This window comes from Salmo salar, chromosome 26, assembly GCF_965601325.2.
Source record: "Salmo salar chromosome 26, fSalSal1, whole genome shotgun sequence".
NCBI lineage: Eukaryota > Metazoa > Chordata > Actinopteri > Salmoniformes > Salmonidae > Salmo > Salmo salar.
The window spans coordinates 28,833,466-28,853,246 of NC_138316.1; the positions used below are offsets into that span (position 1 = coordinate 28,833,466).

The window sequence follows — 19,781 nt, forward strand, 5'->3', positions numbered from 1 at the left end:
GCTCTAGTTTTGTGAAGCGTTACACAGAAATTAACAATGCAGCCTGTTTTAGCACACTAGCTCAAAACAAAAGTTAATATTTTCTATCATCAAATATTAAAATACTATGCGTCATGACACATTGTAGGCTAAATTGGCCAATTTAGCGACAGTTTTAGAATGTTGTTCACTTTGATGTCATTTATCAGGCCTATTCTGGCCATCATCAAGAATATAATGATGAATTCTTTTTCATTTCGAACGAAATGTGGTCTGCAATTTGCATAGGCATACAGCCCGGACATCCCAATTCTTCCCATTCACTTCGTATCTAATTTCACACTGGTGAAACATGGATTAAAATGTAAAATGAGTGACAGAGAGAGTAGAGTTACCCCGGCCTAGACAGTGACGATGAGTCTTCTAAATCCATCACATCAAGCCTTTGAAAGACAGGGGGTTTCGGACCGGTCGATTCTTTAATTAAAGATTCAAAGGACTGACAACAGCAGGAATGATGAACTAAGAAATGTGACTTCTGCTATCGCATAATTTTTTATGACCGATCAACACAACCCAGGTGTCCTCATTGATTACGTCTACATCCGAACTCAGATTGTTTGACACAATCATGCAAATCACTTTTAAATTACTTTAGAAAGAATAGGCTACTTCACAACAAGTGCCAGACGAAAATGAGAGGGGAGATAAATTAATTGACCATTGACCAGTGTTATAGATCCAAGATACAGTATTATTTAATAAGTGCATGTATGCCTATTTAAACTCAAATTTAAAAGTTCAATCCACAAAAAAAATCTGTTCCTTCAAATAACATGAAAAGACCACATTTCAAAAGTGAAAACCCTCCAATTATTCCAACCCCCCATTATCTCCAATCATAAAGCATACAAAATGGAGAAAAAAAACTAAAGAGAATGAAGAGACACAAACACTCATAATTTTCTTTTGGAAAACGGATGTATTTGAATAATAGAGTAAAGAATGACAGTATCTTAGTTGTTAGTAGGTATTAAAGTGTAGAGAAACTGGACCCATAAAGATCTTCCAACTTTCCAAGAAAGTGCATGTAACAGTCCAAAGGTTGTCAAACCTAATATATATTTATATTTATAAAAACACTATCATTTGTCCCCTAGCCAAGATGGACTTTGTCTTACGAGCTTTATATGTACATTTTGTTGTGATGGAATTTCTAGTTCCCACGTCTCACATTATTTACATAGACGTCAACACATATGTTGCACTTGATGCCAATGAGGATGCTGAGGACATAGCAGCAATGTGGAAATCCAGCAGATGACCTATAGGAGAATCCCACCCACATGATTGGCTCTCTTCTCAGTTCAAACCCGGAAGCGGACCTCTCCGAATTCATCATCTCCTCTAACAACACAACTGTTTTGTGTTAAACTTTACACCAAAAAGCAACAAAACAAAAAATATCAAGAAGAAAAAAATTGAACTATGGAAGAAAGAAAAAAAGTACAATACATAGAATAACATTAAGGAACAAAACAGGTCAGGCCTACTGTAACTCTAAATAAACACTTGAAATGCTCCAATGCTTTCTTTTTCCTTAAATAGAAGATCAACAGCGGTTGATAAGGAAAGGACTACAGCGTAATCATAGTCCCTTGCCTGAAGTCTCAATGATTCTTTTCATGGGGGAACGTTAATACACATCTGTTAGACCATCTAGAGTAGATCAGTGTACATTATTTACAGCCATTCTGTTTCACTTATTACAGATCTAATGCATCACATGAACATCAACAGTTGTGTTATATCTATATACTACAGACCAAAAATAACTTAATGCCAAGGTAAAGATATGCTAAAGTTTCAAAAGCTCACTTTCAGCTCATACCCATTCTGGCTGTAGAACAGAAAAAAACTAACTGTTAATGCTTCCACTTGTTTCCGAGCAAGGTTATAATCACTAATAAATAAGCTCCTTAAAACTATAGCATGTTGTACATTGTACAAAAAGGCAAGTTCTCTTCACACTCATGTTGGTAAAGTTTCAAAGGCAAGCCAAAGCCAAGTCATTCTTTGTCTTTGTCTTGTTCTCTTTCTCTTTTCTCTCACTATGTGTGTGTGTGTGTGTGTGTGTGTGTGTGTGTGTGTGTGTGTGTGTGTGTGTGTGTGTGTGTGTGTGTGTGTGTGTGTGTGTGTGTGTGTGTGTGTGTGTGTGTGTGTGTGTGTGTGTGTGTGTGTGTGTGTGTGTGTGTGTCTGTGTACATATGAGAGGGAAAAAGTCTCTAGTTGGTGGCAATCTCTTTGTTGTCCTCCATGAAGCGTGTGAATCGGAAGTGGGTCCCGTTCTCGGCGTTGGCCATTTTCTCCAGGCCAGCCAGAGCGGCATTGGATTCTGTACTGTGCAGCTTCTCCAGGTTGCCTGTGAGGCCGCCCACGGGCGAGCTGCACCCGTTCCCCATGCTCCCCGACAGAGACGGCAGGCCTCCGTTCTGGATGACAGAGATCTCGTTGGTCTTCATGGCCAGGCCGTTGGAGAAGGCTGCAGCGTACTGGTTCCAGAAGCTAGCCGGGTCTCCGTTGCCCACCCTAGACGCCATGTCCTTCTGGAAGATCTCTGGGAACTTGACAGGGTTGGTGCCCAGGAAGGCCATAGAGCCGTCTACAGAGAGCCGGCGGCCGCGTCTGGCAGGGGCGCTGTTCCACATGTGTGTGCCCATATGAACCTGGAGAGAGAAACAGAGATACAGAGAGAGGGAGAGAGAGAGAGAGAGAGAGAGGACGCAAATTTGAAATATTTAAAACTTGGCCACGACAAAGGCACATAGTAACAGATGATGCAGTGGAAAAAACTAAAATAATAAAACAGCAAGTTAGCATTAAAATAGTTCAGCACCCTGGGTGCAGCAGGAGGATTGGTGCAGTGAGCTGTGAATGGCGTGGGGACGTGGGCATGGTGTAACCATTTTATTATGGCTAGGATGAAATACTGCATTTAATCTGAAACCTTCATTCAAACATCTCATGAGGGAGACCCTTGTGCTTTGGTTAAAATTGCAGTGCCCACTCTCATTGCCCTGGCCAGTATTACATCTGACGTTTACCCCTGCTATGCCCTTTCCCAACGAGGACAATGTATTTTTCCTCCTCTTTTGATTCTGGAAGGATGAGTGTTACAGATAATTATGTTTTTTTTTTAATCAATGTAGAAACATGGAGGTGTCAGATACACAACTGATTGTGTTGTCTAGAGTGTGTTTTTATTCAAATAATGTATAATTTATAGCAAGTGATATTTTAAAATACATTGTTAGATGTGTGCTCTAGATAACACATTTTAAAATATCACTTGCTAGAAAGTATACATTATATTAATAAAAACACACTACAAAATCATAGCATCAGAAAAATGTGAAATCTTGCTACAAATAATAACAGTATTGTTTTTTTATATCAACAATGGTGTAAACTATAACTAGTGCTGATTACCCGGTAATTGAAATCTGGTTATACATTTGACAGTGCTTCCTAAATATTACGCCTCTCTACGTTTCGCCCCCTTGATTTCTCACAGTTGAGTGGTGTGATCACATTTGGCCCTTCATTTCCTGTTTATCTTTTAGGGGCCTTTTCCTACTGATCAAAGGGAAACTCTGGGATTTTCAAGGGGTAAACTCTGGAAAACTGAGGATGGTTTCCTCTGGTTGCCTCTGGTAACTGTAGTTAATGCTGTTAACTGAACCATTCCCAGCTGTGCTCTGCTGATCACATTCTCAGGTTTCTACCCAATAATCATATTAATGGGGTGATTCAACCTTTCCGCTGAGCTGGTTCTTTCATCAATTATAGAACATTACTGCCTCCGAATGGCACTGACATAACACACTTCAATTTGTTGCTCAAAGTTATGGACCAAAATTCTGGTGATTTTTATACTCCTCCTAAAGATATTCATGAATAAATATGTGGACATTTTCCAATTCCATTAATGTTTTTAAATATACATATATTGCCCTGAGATTTTGAATATGTGTGTATTTTAACCATTGCAATCATAATGTTTATAATCTTACAATTACCTTGAGATTTCCTTTGGTGGTGAAAGCCCGACCACAGATGTGGCAGGCGAAGGGCTTCTCCCCAGTGTGGGTCCTCTCGTGTATCTGCAGAGCGCTGGAGGAGGAGAAGGTCTTCCCACAAGTGTTGCAGTAGTGCTGCTTGGGTGTCCGGCGTGGAGGGGCAGAGGCCGAGAGCACTGGGGATGTAGAGGCCGAGGTGGTCACCAGGCCGTGGGGTACGTTGCTGGACATGTCCTTATGGTGATCTCGGTCCTGGTGGTCCCTGTGGTGGTCCCTGTGGTGGTCCCTGTGGTGGTCCCTGTGGTGGTCCCTGTGGTGGTCCTGATGGTGGTGGAGGCCGTGGAGGAAGCCGTTGACCTCTGATTTGATCATGGAGGACAGGGAGTTCACAGAGAGGAGGGAGGGGGTCGGACTGGAGGAGAGGCTGGTGTTAGAGGGTTCGAAGAGCTGCGAGGGCAAGTCCCTCATCTGGTGGGTGAGCATGTGCTGCTTCAGGTTGCCCTTGGTCGAGAAGCCCCGGTTACAGGCTGTGCAAATGAACGGTCTCTCTTTGGTATGGCTTCGGTAGTGGATGTCCAAGGCACTCTGACATGCAAACGTTTTCCCACAGATGTCACAGGCCGTGTTCTTGAACGTGCCGCGCTCACGGAATGGGAAGAGCATACCCAGTGGGTCTTTAGATGGGTTGCAGGATGTCAGGTCCAGGGCCCCAATGCTAGAAGGGTGATGCTGCATGAGGCTGGCACTGATGTGATCCAGGGACATAGCCCTCTGGTGCCTCTCCTGTCTCTCTTGCCTCTCCTCCAAGCTGGGGGATTTACGTTGATGTTGGGGGTGCCCATTGGTGGGGGATGGGGGCTGCATGGAAGAGGTAGATTCTGATACCGCTGGACTCCCGGGACTCGGGCTCTCGATGTCCCCACCCAGGGATGAGGAGTCATTAGTGAGGCAGTCCCCTTCCATTGAACCTCCGTTCCCCATGGCCTTCATTCTGCTGGCCTGCAGCTCCTCTACCAGCCTCTGGTGGGGGTTATGTTGGCTGTGATGCTGATTGTCATGGTGGCTGTGATGCTGATTGTCATGGTGGTTTCTATAGTCAATATCATGGTGGGTATTGTGGTAGGCATTGTGATGGGCATGATGAATTTTCTCCTGCCCGTCCTGGACGACCATCTCAGGTTGAGAGGGGGAATTGCACAGGCTGTCTTGGGAGGCGTCAGCTGACTTAGGGGTGTCTGGGACGCTGCTGTCAGGGCCGTCTTCCATCCCTTCCACTCCCTCCATCCCCTCCATATCATCATCAGAGAAGTTGTCCAGGTCATCGAAGTTCTCATCGAAGTTCCTCTCATCGAAGGAGCCTGTGTCGGAGCCCATGGACTCAGGGTAGCTGTCTGGCAGTGGGGTGTTTGAGATCTGCCCTCCCATGTGCATGCGGATGTGCTGCTGCAGGACCACCGCATTGGTGAACTTCTTCTGGCAGATGGGGCAGGAGTGATGGACCCTGAGTGGAGGCATGGCCCGGTGGACGGTGTAGTGGGTCTTCAGGTTCCCTTTGGTGGTGAAGGCTCTGCCACACACTTTACACTTGAAGGGCCTCTCTCCAGTGTGAGTACGGTAGTGCATTTTCAGAGCGCTTTGACAGCTGAGCACACGGTGGCAGATGACACACTCATTGGGGTCCGTCAACTTCCTGTCGATGTTCTCCACCAGCTGCTGCAGCTTGGAGGTCTCCGACCCCTGGAGCGGGTCCAAGAGGCCCCCGAACGGGAACTTAGCCTTGAACTGCTCAGACATGAGGGGCATGAGAGGGTTGGTCATCATAGGTGGGCTGTTGGAGGTTGTGTATTCTGTGTTGCGCTCAGACTCAGAGCTCACACTCGCCATGAAGCTCGACGAGTGACTGCCCTCTTCAGTTTTCCCATTTGACGTAGGCAGGGCCGCAGCTTCTTCAGACAACCCGTCGTTGCTTTTCATTGATGGCTCAGCAGCGTCACGACCGGAGTCAGTCTTTGTAGAAATGGAGGGGCTGGTTATGGCTACCGAATTATCCTCTTTTTTAATGAATGGTGGCAGGCTGGGCATGGTTGGTGGGAGCAGCATGCCCACTGACGAGGTCAGAGTGGAGAGAACAGGCTTGCTGTCCAGCCAGCTGGTCACAGGCTTCTCTGGAGGCATTGACATACCATATGGAATGCCGGTGCTCGTTGGAATATTGTCTAAATGCTCGGGGACAGGGTATGGGTTCATCTGAACATGTGGATACTTCTCTTTATGACGCTGGAAGTGGACCTTCAAATTACCGCGGGTGGAGAAGCGATTGCCACAGATGTTACACTTGTATGGCCTCTCACCTGTGTGAGATCGCAGGTGGATCTGCAAGGCACTGTCACTCCCGAACACCTTGGCACAAAATCTGCACTTATGCTTGAAGAACGCCTCCTCTGAGCTGCTCTTGGGTTCAAATGAAGTTACGTTCGGTGGCTTGCCTTTCCTCTGGGCCAGCGCAGCCAGAGAGTTGAGGTCCTCCACTGTGGTGCCAATACTGGGCAGGGAGCTAGAAAATAGGTGGTTTCCAGATGGGGGCTGAGGTAGATGTGGATTAGTTACAGGGTTCAGCAGGCTACCTATCCCAAAGGCTGGCATGGATGACTTAGTGTGTGATGGGTTACTGAGCTGAGAGTGGAGGTTGCTGCTGATCGCATGTATTGGCCTCTTGTCAGAGGACGACTGGGCGTTGTTGACTGTGGACGACCCCAGTGAGCTGATGCTCTGAGATGATTCACCGCTGCTGGGGTTGTTGCTCTGAGGTAGCTGCACCCTTTCAGCCAGCTGCTTCAGGCTGCTGATGCTGGCAGACTGGCTGGCCAGGCTCTGTGCTAAGCCCGCAGCTGCAGCCAGCTGCTGTGAGAGATGTGAGCTGAGCGTGGTCAGTGGGTTGGCTGACGGCCCCAACGAGCCTCCTGGTGTGGAGATGCTGGGGGGCACCTGCATTTCAGGGGACTGGGAGGCCAGTAGCAGGATCTGGTGACGGATCTGTTCAATGAGTTGCAGCTGGTGGATCTGTTGCTGCTGCAGGCCCAGGAGTTGCTCCATCAGGGCCGGCACTGCCACCCTGGGGCCCCCGGACCCGGACCCAGAGGAGCGCTGCGTCTCCTGGGTGAACTGGGCCACAGCCACTTTGGTGCTCTGCAGGTTTTCAATGATGACGTTGCTGTTGATCATAGAGATGCTCCCCAGGTCAGTCAGGTTGCCAAGCGGAGGTAGCTGAGGGGCAGAGACGGTCGAGGTGCCCGGTGCTGGTCCGGAGCTGTTCCTGCTGGAGCTGTGGCCATTTCCCTCGCCTGTGTTCGTGTTGATGTTACTGCCTCCCTCCATGTGGCTGCTGCCTCCATCATTGTCGTGACCAGGATGAACGTTGATTCCAGAAACGTCGACGTCCATGGATTCTTCTTTGTCGAGAGCGTTATGCTCCAAAAGGTCACTGCACTCCGCTTGATCAGTGTTATTAACCGTGTCATTCATCTGCTCATCAGGATTATGTGGAGGGGAGCCAGGCGAGAAGGTTCCGGAAGGGGAGGCAGGATTCTCATTCACTATCAGAACTAATTGATTCTTAGTGCAATTCTTCTGGTGTTGTTCAAGATCTGATAGTTCAAAGAACTCAGCACAACATCTGCTACAGACATGGGCGTCTGACCCCTTGCAGGGGGGGTCTTCCTCCGAGCAGGGCTCTTCTGTGTCCCCTGAAAAACACAGGAGGGGGAAACAGAGGATTAGTGATTAGAAATGTTTTGCAGCTGAAGAAGCATCTTTATCTATTCAAATTATTTTGTTGTTCATCATCTTAAATGAATCAGTTTTACACTTATCCGCTTGATACGTTCACAAAAAACAAACATCAAAAAAGCAACAATAAACAAAAAAAAGAGTGAAAAAGACCCCTTTTAATGTGGTGGCTCTGAGAAACAGGATAAGAAAAGAATGGAAATCAATAATAAGTGATCTTTGAAGATGTACATCTGGTTTCATCAATCCAACCATCTTTTAAGTAATCATTTCTATTGATAATCCATCAACATATAAAATACTATGAAGTGAGGACATTGGGGCTTAATGACATTTCATAGAAAAGCATTGATTTCCAATATTTCATACTCCTCAATGTCTACATGTCCACTGAGCGCAAATCAACCATTTGAAGGACTTATTAGACTTTCAATTTGCTGTCAACTTTGCTCATTTTCAACTCGACTACAGGCATCTTGGACAGGTTATCCCTGTCACTAAGCTAATTTGTATCCAGTCAGGCTGCAATCGGAATCTGACAGCCACAAAAAACAGAGCCTTTGGATTCCAGATTGTTCTCTCTAGCCACTTGGACACTCAACAAAGACAGTGCAAAATGATATATGCCATTATTGTACTGATATCACTAAGAATAATACATTTTGTTATTACTAAAATATCTGTAATGTTTACATAACACATCTTTTTATAAATATGTTATGTATATTTAATAAATTACATAACATAAAATAAATAAAACACATTATAGTACCTAATATAAAATGAAGAGTAAAACATAACGTATAAAACTTTGTATAAAAAACTGTTAATTTGTAGTGATGTAAATGTGTAAGTATCACAGCGCTATATATATATATACTTTTTATGGAAAAATAAAATAAAAACATAACAACAAATGGCTCAAGAAAATGAGTCAAGAACTATGAGTGGAGTTGCTGTCATTAGAATGAACGGCTTGCTGCCCAAAACCAAGCAACTGGCCACACCAGTTTAAGCAACAGGCAATTCAATACCAGCCAATAAGAATACGCAAAATGAATAATTGTCTTTTAAATGTGCATAGAAACTGGTCTTGGTTATGCAATTTCCATTCAACAAACACAGGGGTCAGTGTGAAAAGAACAAAAGGCGAGACAACACCCCTGTGCCACTGCTGTGCTCCAGACTTTCCTCGTTCTATCTTCTTTTTGTCAAACCCAAATCTCACTGTTTAACATACAAGTTGATTTACAAATTGCAATTCTCTATGAATCCCTTTCATTGTGGGCCCCGGCGATCTACATTTTCATCACGGGTGGAAAGGGAGGAGGGTTAATTTGAAAATGAAACGCAGAGAGAGAGCAAGAAAGAGAGAGAGAGAGAGAGAGAGAGAGAGAGAGAGAGAGAGAGATGAGTGCGGCCCTGCCCCACTGAGACAGGATGGCTTCCCATTGTTCACACAGCATGGGAGCGGCGGGCTCGTCGGCACGGCCTGGCCTGGCCTGGCCTGCTCATCTTGGCCAACTCAAAGCAGATCCTGTTTAATTCAGGGATTATCTCCCTCAATGTTTCTCTGCTCTGGGACATCAGATAACGCAAAGTTGCCATGACAGTAAAACCCAGACTCACACCACTCTAACCATGCAAACAGAGAAGACTCGCTCCAACATTAATGGTAACTTTTTAATATCAACCATGCAGCCTCCCCTGAAAGCGTCAGTAATGAAAAATGTGTTTGATTTACCTCGTGGGAAGGAAGAGTAGCTTTGTTTGGTATTGGTTGACCATGTGAACAAATGAAAGTGGATTTTATGTAAGAGGAAATACATCAACTTACACAATGTCCTGAATACACTGCTGTAGAAAACACTAATGTAGCTAAACAAAAATGTGAGAAAACTATCCAAAGTCAACAAAAAAATGAAAGCGCTTGAACCGCCCTTCAAGAACTTAAAAAAGTTACCTAGAGGTTACAGGAACAAACTTTTACAAACGTACAAAAGTGCACTATCAAAGCAAAAATGTAAACAAGTTCATAGTGGTAATTCTTATTCTCTTACTAGATTAAAGTGCACTGGAGTGTAGTGATGACACACATGTTGAAGCCGCAAGCTACTATTTCCACATATCATTAATAAAAAATGTAAAAAGGATCTAAGATTCCATACATCCAAAGGTTTGTTTAAACTGTCCAATGTAATCTGTAGGAAAACACTAAGAACAAGTGACTAGCTCAAGTTTCTTCAGAGACCTGTGGATAACTTATTTAGTTAGGCAGTCAGTAATAACTATCTTTCAATGTAACAATCTCTCATTCCTTGAGTGAATGGAAACTGGACATTGTGGATTGTATCACATTGTGGATTCTATCTAAACATTATCATGTTAGCGACCAAAATAACTATATCCAAAACCACAGAGAAAAATAAAACAAAGAGCATCTGCCCAAATGTAACTCTGTTATCAACTTCTCATAACATTCACTGAAACCACAAAATATATATATGTCCCTAATAATAACGTACTTGTAACAGGCTAGGATTTGACCAACCAAGGGGTAAATTCACTTTCTAAATCTCAAAGTGTGTTACTCTCAACACCCAGCACACCTCACCCCACCCCACCCCACCCCATTCCTTCGTAAATACTCAGTGATTGTAAAGCAAATAGTGGTCCAATTAAAACAATCAAATTATTCCATCTCAAATGTGCTCTTTCACAAGAAGCTATTTACATACCACCACCTTGACTATTAAAAAGGTAAAACATCTCAGAAGCATGGAGTATTTGAAAGTAAATCTATAATCATGTACTGACATGTAATCATGTCTGTTTACATAAGTAGACGTGCACTTAAAAAGAGATGGTATTGAATATTTTGTTAATCTAATGTCTTTATGAATAAAAAAAAACAAATACTATGAAAATAACGCCAACAAATGCGCAGCCTAAATGAGAACAGCCACAATACACACAACACCCAAATGTCTTCAGCAACAGTGCATAAATTAGTCAATGTTTAAAAAATAGCTTGACGATTATCTCTGAATCGAAATAATGCGTTACTCTGTATAAAAACGTTGTCCTAAAACAGCTAAATCTCAACATCATCACCATGCTACAAGGAGTCACCAGAGCACAGGCCTTCAGGGAGGCAGAAGAGACACATGCCAAAACAGAGAGCCTCTGATACAAAGGACAGAAGAGAGTAAATAATAAGTGATATAGAAATGTGGATTAGTAGAAAATATGACAGAGTAGCTTTTTGAGAGTTCCTACGTTACTTTGTAGGGACGCTGGCTTCAAACCTCTTGACACTTGTGAATTCAGTAGGATGTCTGATGCCTGATGTCTGATGCCTGCCTGAGCTAACCCACCTCTTCTCCAGCCCTCACACTGCTGGCCTCACTGGAAACATCCCAGTGAACACTAGATGGGGTTCCACTATAGCTGCCGTTTCCCGGATGGACAAGCCCCAGCCTTAGCAGCTCTGCCCTGGTGACATGATTAAAGCTTAAAGGGGAGGAGAAGGGAGAAAAGCAAGCAAGTCCTTCAGCCGGGATACATCTCAGCCTTCCACTATATAAACATTGGCAAAATGACAAGTAACTGAATCCCTGTTGTTTGCGGGGTACAACAGTGCGAAGGGCCAGGGACCGCCCTGCCGATCTCCCTCTGGGGGGGCTACACTTGCAGGAGTGGAAGTGGATGGCGGTCACATTGATAAGACCCCCCCCATCACAAATAGAGGACAGAGTCCCTGCTAGGCCCCTGTGGCTCTGATCAGCGGGGTCAATGACGAGGTACAGAGAACACACTGCGACCTGAACTCTCATCAACTTCACACAGGGAGACACAGGGGGATGCTGGCAAAGGTTAAAACAGCTGAACATCCCACCCGAGAACTCTCTCTCTTGGAGAGACGAGATGAGAGACAGACAGACAGACAGCCTTGACTCTCAGCCTCATACACTAACTATCCAGCTGAAAAATGCCCTCAGCGTCTCCTTAAAATTGGGAATGTTAGCCTCCCTCTTTTTATTTTGCATACAGAGACTCATGAGGACTTTCCAGTTCCACACAAACAGGAGATCTCTCAGTCATGAGCACTCATTCTAGAATTATCAACCCATTACCAGAAATGCAAGTATTCCATGTCCCTAACCCATAATTACAGGTATTGCATTTTCAGCTTGTTTAATGCATGATGCATTTGGGTTATGTATTGTGAAACTCAGTAGGCAGCAGTCTGCTGACAGAGAATGACTAAAGTTACTATTCACTACTTTATTACATTTTAGGGAAAATGCAGCAGCCAAGGAAAAACAAGTATGATTCTAGGTATAGACTATGTTTTGCATTGATCCTTAGTTCCAACCAAATCATGCAACCTTAGGTAGCAGCAAATGCTTCTTATGCAAGGTTTTAGTTGGGTGAAACAGAGCTTTATTTCCAGGAAGCATTTTGTAAAGTATACTGCAAACAACATAGCTGTACACACACAGAAAGAGCTTAAAGCATGATTAGTTATATAGGAAAAATAAGTCAAACTAAATTGACTGTCTCGAGAAAAATATATTTCCATACTACTCCTCAGAAGGAAAATGCATAGACAATATGTATGGTAAAAACAGCCATATAGGGTCAATTAAAGAGCCTCTAGAGTTTCCTTTCTGTAGGCTATGTCATGGCAAACACTTCTAATAAACAGATATTAATACTAATAATAGTAATACTAGTGTAATATGGGTTACGATAGAGCAGTAACTACAAACAAGTCCCGTGTGGCTCAGTTGGTAGAGCATGGTGTTTGCAACGCCAGGGTTGTGGGTTCGATTCCCACGGGGGACCAGTACAGAGAAAATATGTATGAAATGTATGCATTCACTACTGTAAGTCGCTCTGGATAAGAGAGTCTGCTAAATGACTAAAACGTAAATGTGAAATGTAATCTGTATCAGAGACAGGAGTTTATAGTTTCCTTTGAAAATACCAGTGCAATGACAATATAGTCTGCAAAAAGACAGAGCCTAATCTAACTTTCAGTTAAACTAATGAATAGAGAAAACGCAACATTAAACATGTGAGACTTTTAAAATACATCCACAATTCTAAAATGTTAGATCGAAACTACCGTCGTTTCACTATGACCGTTCAACCATTTTGAAAATAATTATTTCAGTAAATTGTACGTTTGAGGCAATATAGAATATACAAACTTTAATAATCTTGAAATTGCTTGATATTTTTAAGATAGTGAAACTTAAACTTTGCCGCATCAAACTACCTTACAAACACTATAGGGTGAAAGTTATGGCTATGGGTGTTGTAGGCCTATAAAAAATACTTCCATAACCTGGTTTTCACAGCAGGTCTAAAGCACATCTTTAGCAATAGAAAATTAAAGCCCAGCTTGTTGTAAGTCTCTTTGGAAAACATAATTTTATCAAATTTATCATCATAAGAGGAAACGTAACTGTTGGGTGGACTTAAAAGAGATGGTCAGTTGGTCACTCCGTGGAAACTCGCAAGGGTGACAAAGCGTTCCAAAAGCAACCAAGGTAGTTGCATAATAAAATGAATTCAACCACTGTCGCCATCTTTCTGATGGTCTCAACCACAACTTGACATATTTCTTAATACTAGCTAATTTTCATGATATGAGGTAATTTGGTGCTGAGCTTTTGTTAAAGTAAATTAACATAAATCCTTTACATATTTTAGAAAATTTTAGGGATACGTTAACTTGTTTATCTCGTAAAAGAACAGGCCTCTGTCCCTCACTATTTATTTCTCTCTCTTTCTCTCTCTGTGTGTGTGTGTGTTTGTGTGTTTGTGAGAGAGCGAGAGAGAGAAGGGGGAGGGGGTGCGAAAGAGAGAGAATCGGAAGCAGTATGTCATCTATACTAACATTTCACCTTTGAAATATCTTGAAAATTATGGTTAAGGAATAAGGAATATACACAAGGGAAATGTGGGAAGTAAACAAAAAGTGTGCATGCGGCTAAGCCTAAAACTATTATAATGTATTAACATTAAATAATGATATACATAATAACTATAAGGCCATTATAGCTTCAGTGTTCTGTTGCATCGTGCACCACATTGAGATAGTGGTTTAAAAGTCATATCATTTGTAAACGAATGATTACCATCCGCCATTAAGACCACAACATGTCCACAAACGGAAAATCGATAAGCTATTCATTGTAAAGCAAATAATGTTTATATTTTCTTATCATTTGATTTGAATCCAGCCAAGGCTTGGCAGAGAAATACCGACTTTGTAGACTAGCCTATGTACGGGACAGTGAGAAACAGTAGAAACTTTAGGCGAGTACGCAAATTATTATTTATATTCTATATAGGCCTAAACCCAAAATAGAGGGAAAACATTTAAGAAAATGCTGGTTATTTTGAAGCACAAGTACTTGTCCGTGCATAGAGTACAGTTAGGCAACGATTGGAGTGAAACTAAGTCGACTACAAAAGCAGAAACTTAAACGAGCCTTTCGCTGCAGCAACTTTGGTTGCAGCAGCAATATAGGAAAGTTGCTTCAAAGTGTGTAAGACAAAAATGTTGATTAAAAATCAATCTTTGTAGCCTACCACACAAAGTGTTCTAAAAAGTGAATTCTAAAAGTGTATGCTACATAGAAGCCTATGTCGAGATAAAAGTAGGCTAAGCAGCCTAATAACAAGACTATAACGCATGCACTTTTAAACGTTATATACGTTATATATTGTAACAAAGTTTAATGAACAACAAAACGCAATAATATGATATTTTCAAGAATAAAAGTATTTGACTGTGTCTTAGAGCGATATATAGAAAAGGCACGGGCCATAGTTTGATCATAAAGTAGACAGCCTATACACATAGCAAATGTGTCTAGTTATGATAAAATGATTTTGAGACAGTAAATTGCATGGATTCATAAAAAAATTGTCTAACTTAGAAAAGGGGGAAGAGTTCCTATCCAAAAAGAAACAATCCTAAAAAGACAAAAACATCTGAAAAGCGGATACTAAAAGATAGTAGCGTGGATAAGAGCGATCCATTGCCAGAACTTACCATTGTGTTCGGATAAAGCCAGCTGAGGGTCCGATTGGAAATGTTGCGGCTTTGCTTGTTTCCTCCGCGACATGCTGGCTCACACATCAGCCAAGAAAGAATAAAAAATTACTAAAAAATCTGCTCAAAATTACGAAAATCGAGTCCATCCACCGCGCATGTGTACTGTTATGATTATCAATAATGCTTTGCGATTAATCATTCGGGGGTTCCTTGAAAGGCTATTGGCACCTCGCCAGCCCCCTATTCAAATTAAGTCTCTTTAATCAATTAGGTCCTGATTTGCTGGGGACTCTTGTCTCTCTCTCAGCTCCCACCCAATGAGTTGATCCGTGTGGAAGAAAAGGCTGGGTTTTCCAACTCCCTTTAGATACAGTTTAACCCTTCTTAGCAACCAGCTGGTAGCTACGTAAAGCTTATCTTGGCTACTAGTGGAATGTCAGTTTTCAGTCCATGCGCGGAACGGTATCTTTCCTATTGACCAAGCAGCGATCAAACCCAGCAGAGTTAGGTCGATTTGAACTGACGAGACGCTCACGGCGAAACCTCCGTGATCTCACATACAAATACTTTCCACAACTCTGGTCGCTGTTGCTGTGCATATCCTCCTTTCAGATTTGCATTGAGGTCGCTGTAATTCAGATCTTGTATGTTGAAACACCGATACCTAATCGTTGGTTAGTGGTGCCTCAAGGCATCAAGAAAAATGTAGATCGACTATAGGAGTCTCGTGCGTAATGGCACTGTAGGTGTCTTGGAAGTCAAAGATATGTATCGAATATCCCAATCAGATTCATTTGATTATCGCCGAACGGGGTTAGTAACACGTTTTCATCACACACCGCATTCCGCGAACAAACAAACTTTAAGGGCCCATGTAGGACTGAGAAATGTGGAGCCCAGCCCATCTATGATGTGATTGGTCACTGGGCTACTCTATCATAAGCCGTTGGAGGTGCAATCTCTCTCTCTCCTCTCTCTCGCTCTCTCTCATACGCATGGTTCGCGAGCGAGTGTGTGTGTGTGTGTGAGAGCGTGAGCGAGTGACTGACCAGTAGAGGGAACAGTAAATAGTGTATGATTCTGTTTCGAAGGCATGAACATGTTTGTGTTGTTTATAGATGTTTACTATACATAGGCTACTTCAGCACATCATGCATACATTTCACAAACTTGCGCGTCATTGAAGCATTGAGTTGTTTTCATTTCATACGTTGATTGGATTGTTTAGCGAAACTCGCTACAATCAGCGTCGTGTCCAAATTGTAGCCTACAGTAGCCCAGCATGTCACCGGTAGCCTATGTATGTTTCTTTTACTGTACGTCAAGTTTATATTTTCATCAGTTCTGTAACAAAAATGAGAGCCTTATTGTGCAGTTGTAATGCAAGACAAAAGCAGTTGCTATTCAATAAGTGGATTTAAAGAGAATAATAATAGTAGAATAGTAGAAATGTAAAACTATAGAGGAATTACACTGAATAGACGTTGATCTTTGCTCCAAACACAACGATAATTGTATACTTTTTCAACATAGAGAACTAATAAGTGTTGATTAATATAATTTAATTGTAACACATTGTTTTGAATATGTGAAGCCAAAAGTTAACTCCATTGTATAACCTACTGTATGTACGTTAGTAATTGTATTATAATAATAATACAAATAATAATATAAAAATTCTAAGAATCATAGTTCTAAAATGATACACTATTCGTGATGACTCCTGGAGTCATCCCTGGGAATGTTTGAAGAGAGCAGGAGTTCCCATAGGAGCGGCTCTGTGTCTAGTAGATTTATTGTGTGGAAAAGATAAAACGAAGCTATCAGTCGGGCTGATTTTGAGAAATGAAGATAATAATGTTACTATAGGTGATGTCTTGGATGCCATTATTTTTCACTGAATATTTAAAGAGCTGCTGCAGGCTAGATGGATCTAGTCCTCTCTTGTTTCAGCTATCTTTTAGGACGAGTCCTATTTACTTATTAATGGCCGAGGAAGGGACAGGGAAAAAATATTGGTGATAGCTACTTTTGTTTGGCGGACAATACAGAATATCAATACAGGATATCAATAAGTAATATATATTTTTCACATTTTTATAAAATTGAAATATTGTTTTATATATTTTCATATTGGAAGTGCCATTTACAGTATAGTCTATAGAATAAAGTTTTATGTTTACAATCCCTCAATATCTCAAAAGGTAGAAATAAGACAACAAGGAATAAAATAATGCAACAAAAATAAAGCCTATTCATACAGAGATGATAAGGAAACTGGAATACAATTACATACCTATATGTCATACAGGGTAATAATAGACCTACTCGTATTGATACCAATGGGCAAGAAACTTTGCTGAAAATTATATCGGCGATAAAACTAAGAGGCGCAAGAAAATAGGTCTGCAATATTGTAATGTCCCGGGCTGAAAAATCAATGGGCAGTTAATTGATGTGAGTGTTGGTGTGAGATTGTAAACAGGGTGATTTGCAGCCCAGCCGAGCGAGAGACATTTTAAATGAGATTCACCCCAGACGGTCGGACTATACTGTGTTAACAATCACGGGGTGAATGACACAATCAACAAGAATTTTGGGGTCTGAATTGAAATAAGTGGAAGAATGAAAGCGAGGGATGGGGGTATGGGTTAAATAAAAGCAGTCCGAAACTCACTCCCACCCACATTGAGAGGGGCAATTAATTGGCAGCACCGGAAACAAATGTTTAGGTGGACATCTCTCGCTTATAATGAAAATATGACAAAATTATTAACAATTATATCATATTCATAAAGCGGGTACTACTAGAGTAAGACATAACCTATACATTAAGATTGAGACAATTAAAAATAAAATGTTAGTTGTTTGACTCAAGAAAAAAGTATGTATTCTCTTGAGTTTGGGAGAATATTTTTGCAATGCAGGAAAAGTGACTGACGCTGTATTTTGCGCACACATACTCAGTGCGCGCTCACTCTCTCTGTCACGCGCAATCGATACGCAGCATATAAGAGTGGGGGGTGCGTGGGACCATCATTCACTATTATCACTGACATCCGATAATTGATCATTGCTCAGAAAACACAGAGCGTTTGACCGCATAATTGAATATCATAAGCAAAATGGGCATTTCCACCGCACCCCGAGACCTGTGTTGCTGGTGGATCCCATAGATCAGTCTCTTGCGAATATCCCCCCCCCCCCGCGCGCGCTCTCTGTAATAGAGGGCTTTTGTGTAACACCACATTCAGCGCATTCAACATGTAGTATTCACACACAGTTCTGTCGGTTTCTAAACACGATGCCCAAAGAATTACAACTAGTTGGATCACACTTTGAACTAGGTCAGATGCATTAGTGGGCTGGAGGCTAAGACAGAATAATAGAAGCTCTAAACAGCTCGAAATTATTTAATTAATGTAAAGAAACTAGACAAGTTGTTTCACGGATACATTTATGAGGGTTTTCAATCTGTAAAAAACGGATAACGCTCTGTCGTCTTCCGGGTATAGGCTACCGCCCATTACACTCCTCAAGGCATTTACTTACCCAGTAGGCCTACGTTGTATCGGCCTAATTTACATGCGAACAGTTGAAGAACACCGGACCATTTTAAGATCCGGTATTTATTCGGAGGTACTTGTGCGCCTCATGAGGATAAAGAGGCTTTCAATAGGAGATAAACGAGCAAATAACACATCATCAACTGACATGGGACAAGACAATACTCAGCTGAAAGCATGAATATTGCTTTACTATAATGTTTACATTTCAGTTGAGTTTCTGTGCTTTACATGACATGCACGCCATGGTAGGCCTACTTCTAAACACGATATAATCAATTAGTCAGTGTTTTAATTTCAAACGCAAGCATTTCACAATAATCATGATCAAGATGAATACTGGACAAGTAGAGCATGGCCTCATTCATGACACTGCCGTCCTTAATGCGGATTAAAGTCTTGATTAAAGGGATTTCATGCAGAGACCAGCCTGCTACACAAAGCCATAGTCATTTATTTTCCATGTGCTAACTTGCTAGAATTAAAAGTAGGCCTATGTTACTTCTAAAGGTTTAGAGTATTATACAACTATAACTATTCGATACAAAAACCCCAAGATAACATAACTGTGGATATTACATATTATATTATGTCCTTAGCTGTTAAAATTATTTTGACAAAATAATAATCTGACAACATTTATTCATAAGTAAGTTAACATCCTGTCAATCATCTTTCTTTTTGTGATGTATCAAGTTTCCATCAGCAATAACAGCAAGAGAACTGACAACCCACTTAAAAATAAAAATACAATCATATTTTCTGTCGAATTCTCCCGTGTTTAAAACTCTAAATAACACAACACAATGTGCCATTTTGCAAGGAAACCTTTGAAAAATTGTCTGCATTAAAATTCAGTACCTGCCTCATGCTGCAGAGAATGATGTCCATTAATTAAGAGATCAGACCTCTTCTATTGTCCTCTAGCAGCCCTGCTACACTTGTCCCACAGATTGTGTCTCCCCATTGTTGCCCTCCACAACTTCCTGGGGCATTACTCCATATCAATAGGAACTTGTTTGTATTTACATGATCTTAGTTGGAGTTACAGCCTCTCCTTTCAGGTCTGGCTTGTTTTAGAAAAACAAGCAAACATTCACAAGTATCACAGTGGTGCCAGAGGTCATCACTCTCCAGCACTCTGTTTCTCCATTTTGTGTGTGTGTGTTGTCAGGTTAGCTGTTGTCCAGGTACTAGTGCTGAGAGCTGTGGGTAGATTAATAAGTATCTGACCTAAAGGCTTACTACCAATCAGAAGGAGTGAGGTGTGAGAGCAGAGAGCCAACAGGTGAT

General features: G+C 41.8%; 1 protein-coding gene across 1 annotated transcript; it reads right to left on the reverse strand.

Moving 5' to 3' along the window:
- Positions 1-712: 712 nt before the first annotated feature.
- Positions 713-15,817, reverse strand: LOC106587587 (sal-like protein 1). Its single transcript, XM_014176113.3, has 3 exons — positions 14,920-15,817; positions 4,059-7,801; positions 713-2,705 (listed from the first exon to the last, which is right to left on the reverse strand). The coding sequence occupies exons 1-3, from the start codon at positions 14,990-14,992 to the stop codon at positions 2,265-2,267; spliced, it is 4,257 nt and encodes a 1,418-aa protein (XP_014031588.1). The 5' UTR covers positions 14,993-15,817; the 3' UTR covers positions 713-2,264.
- Between the last annotated feature and the right edge of the window lie 3,964 nt (positions 15,818-19,781).

Excerpts from the sequence above, each read along its gene's own strand:
- LOC106587587 (XM_014176113.3), bottom strand. The coding sequence starts at position 14,992 with ATGTCGCGGAGGAAACAAGCAAAGCCGCAACATTTCCAATCGGACCCT. Across the intron at positions 7,802-14,919 it reads GGCTTTATCCGAACACAATG|GGGACACAGAAGAGCCCTGC; the intron begins GTAAGTTCTGGC and ends TGTGTTTTTCAG. Across the intron at positions 2,706-4,058 it reads CCACCAAAGGAAATCTCAAG|GTTCATATGGGCACACACAT; the intron begins GTAATTGTAAGA and ends TTCTCTCTCCAG.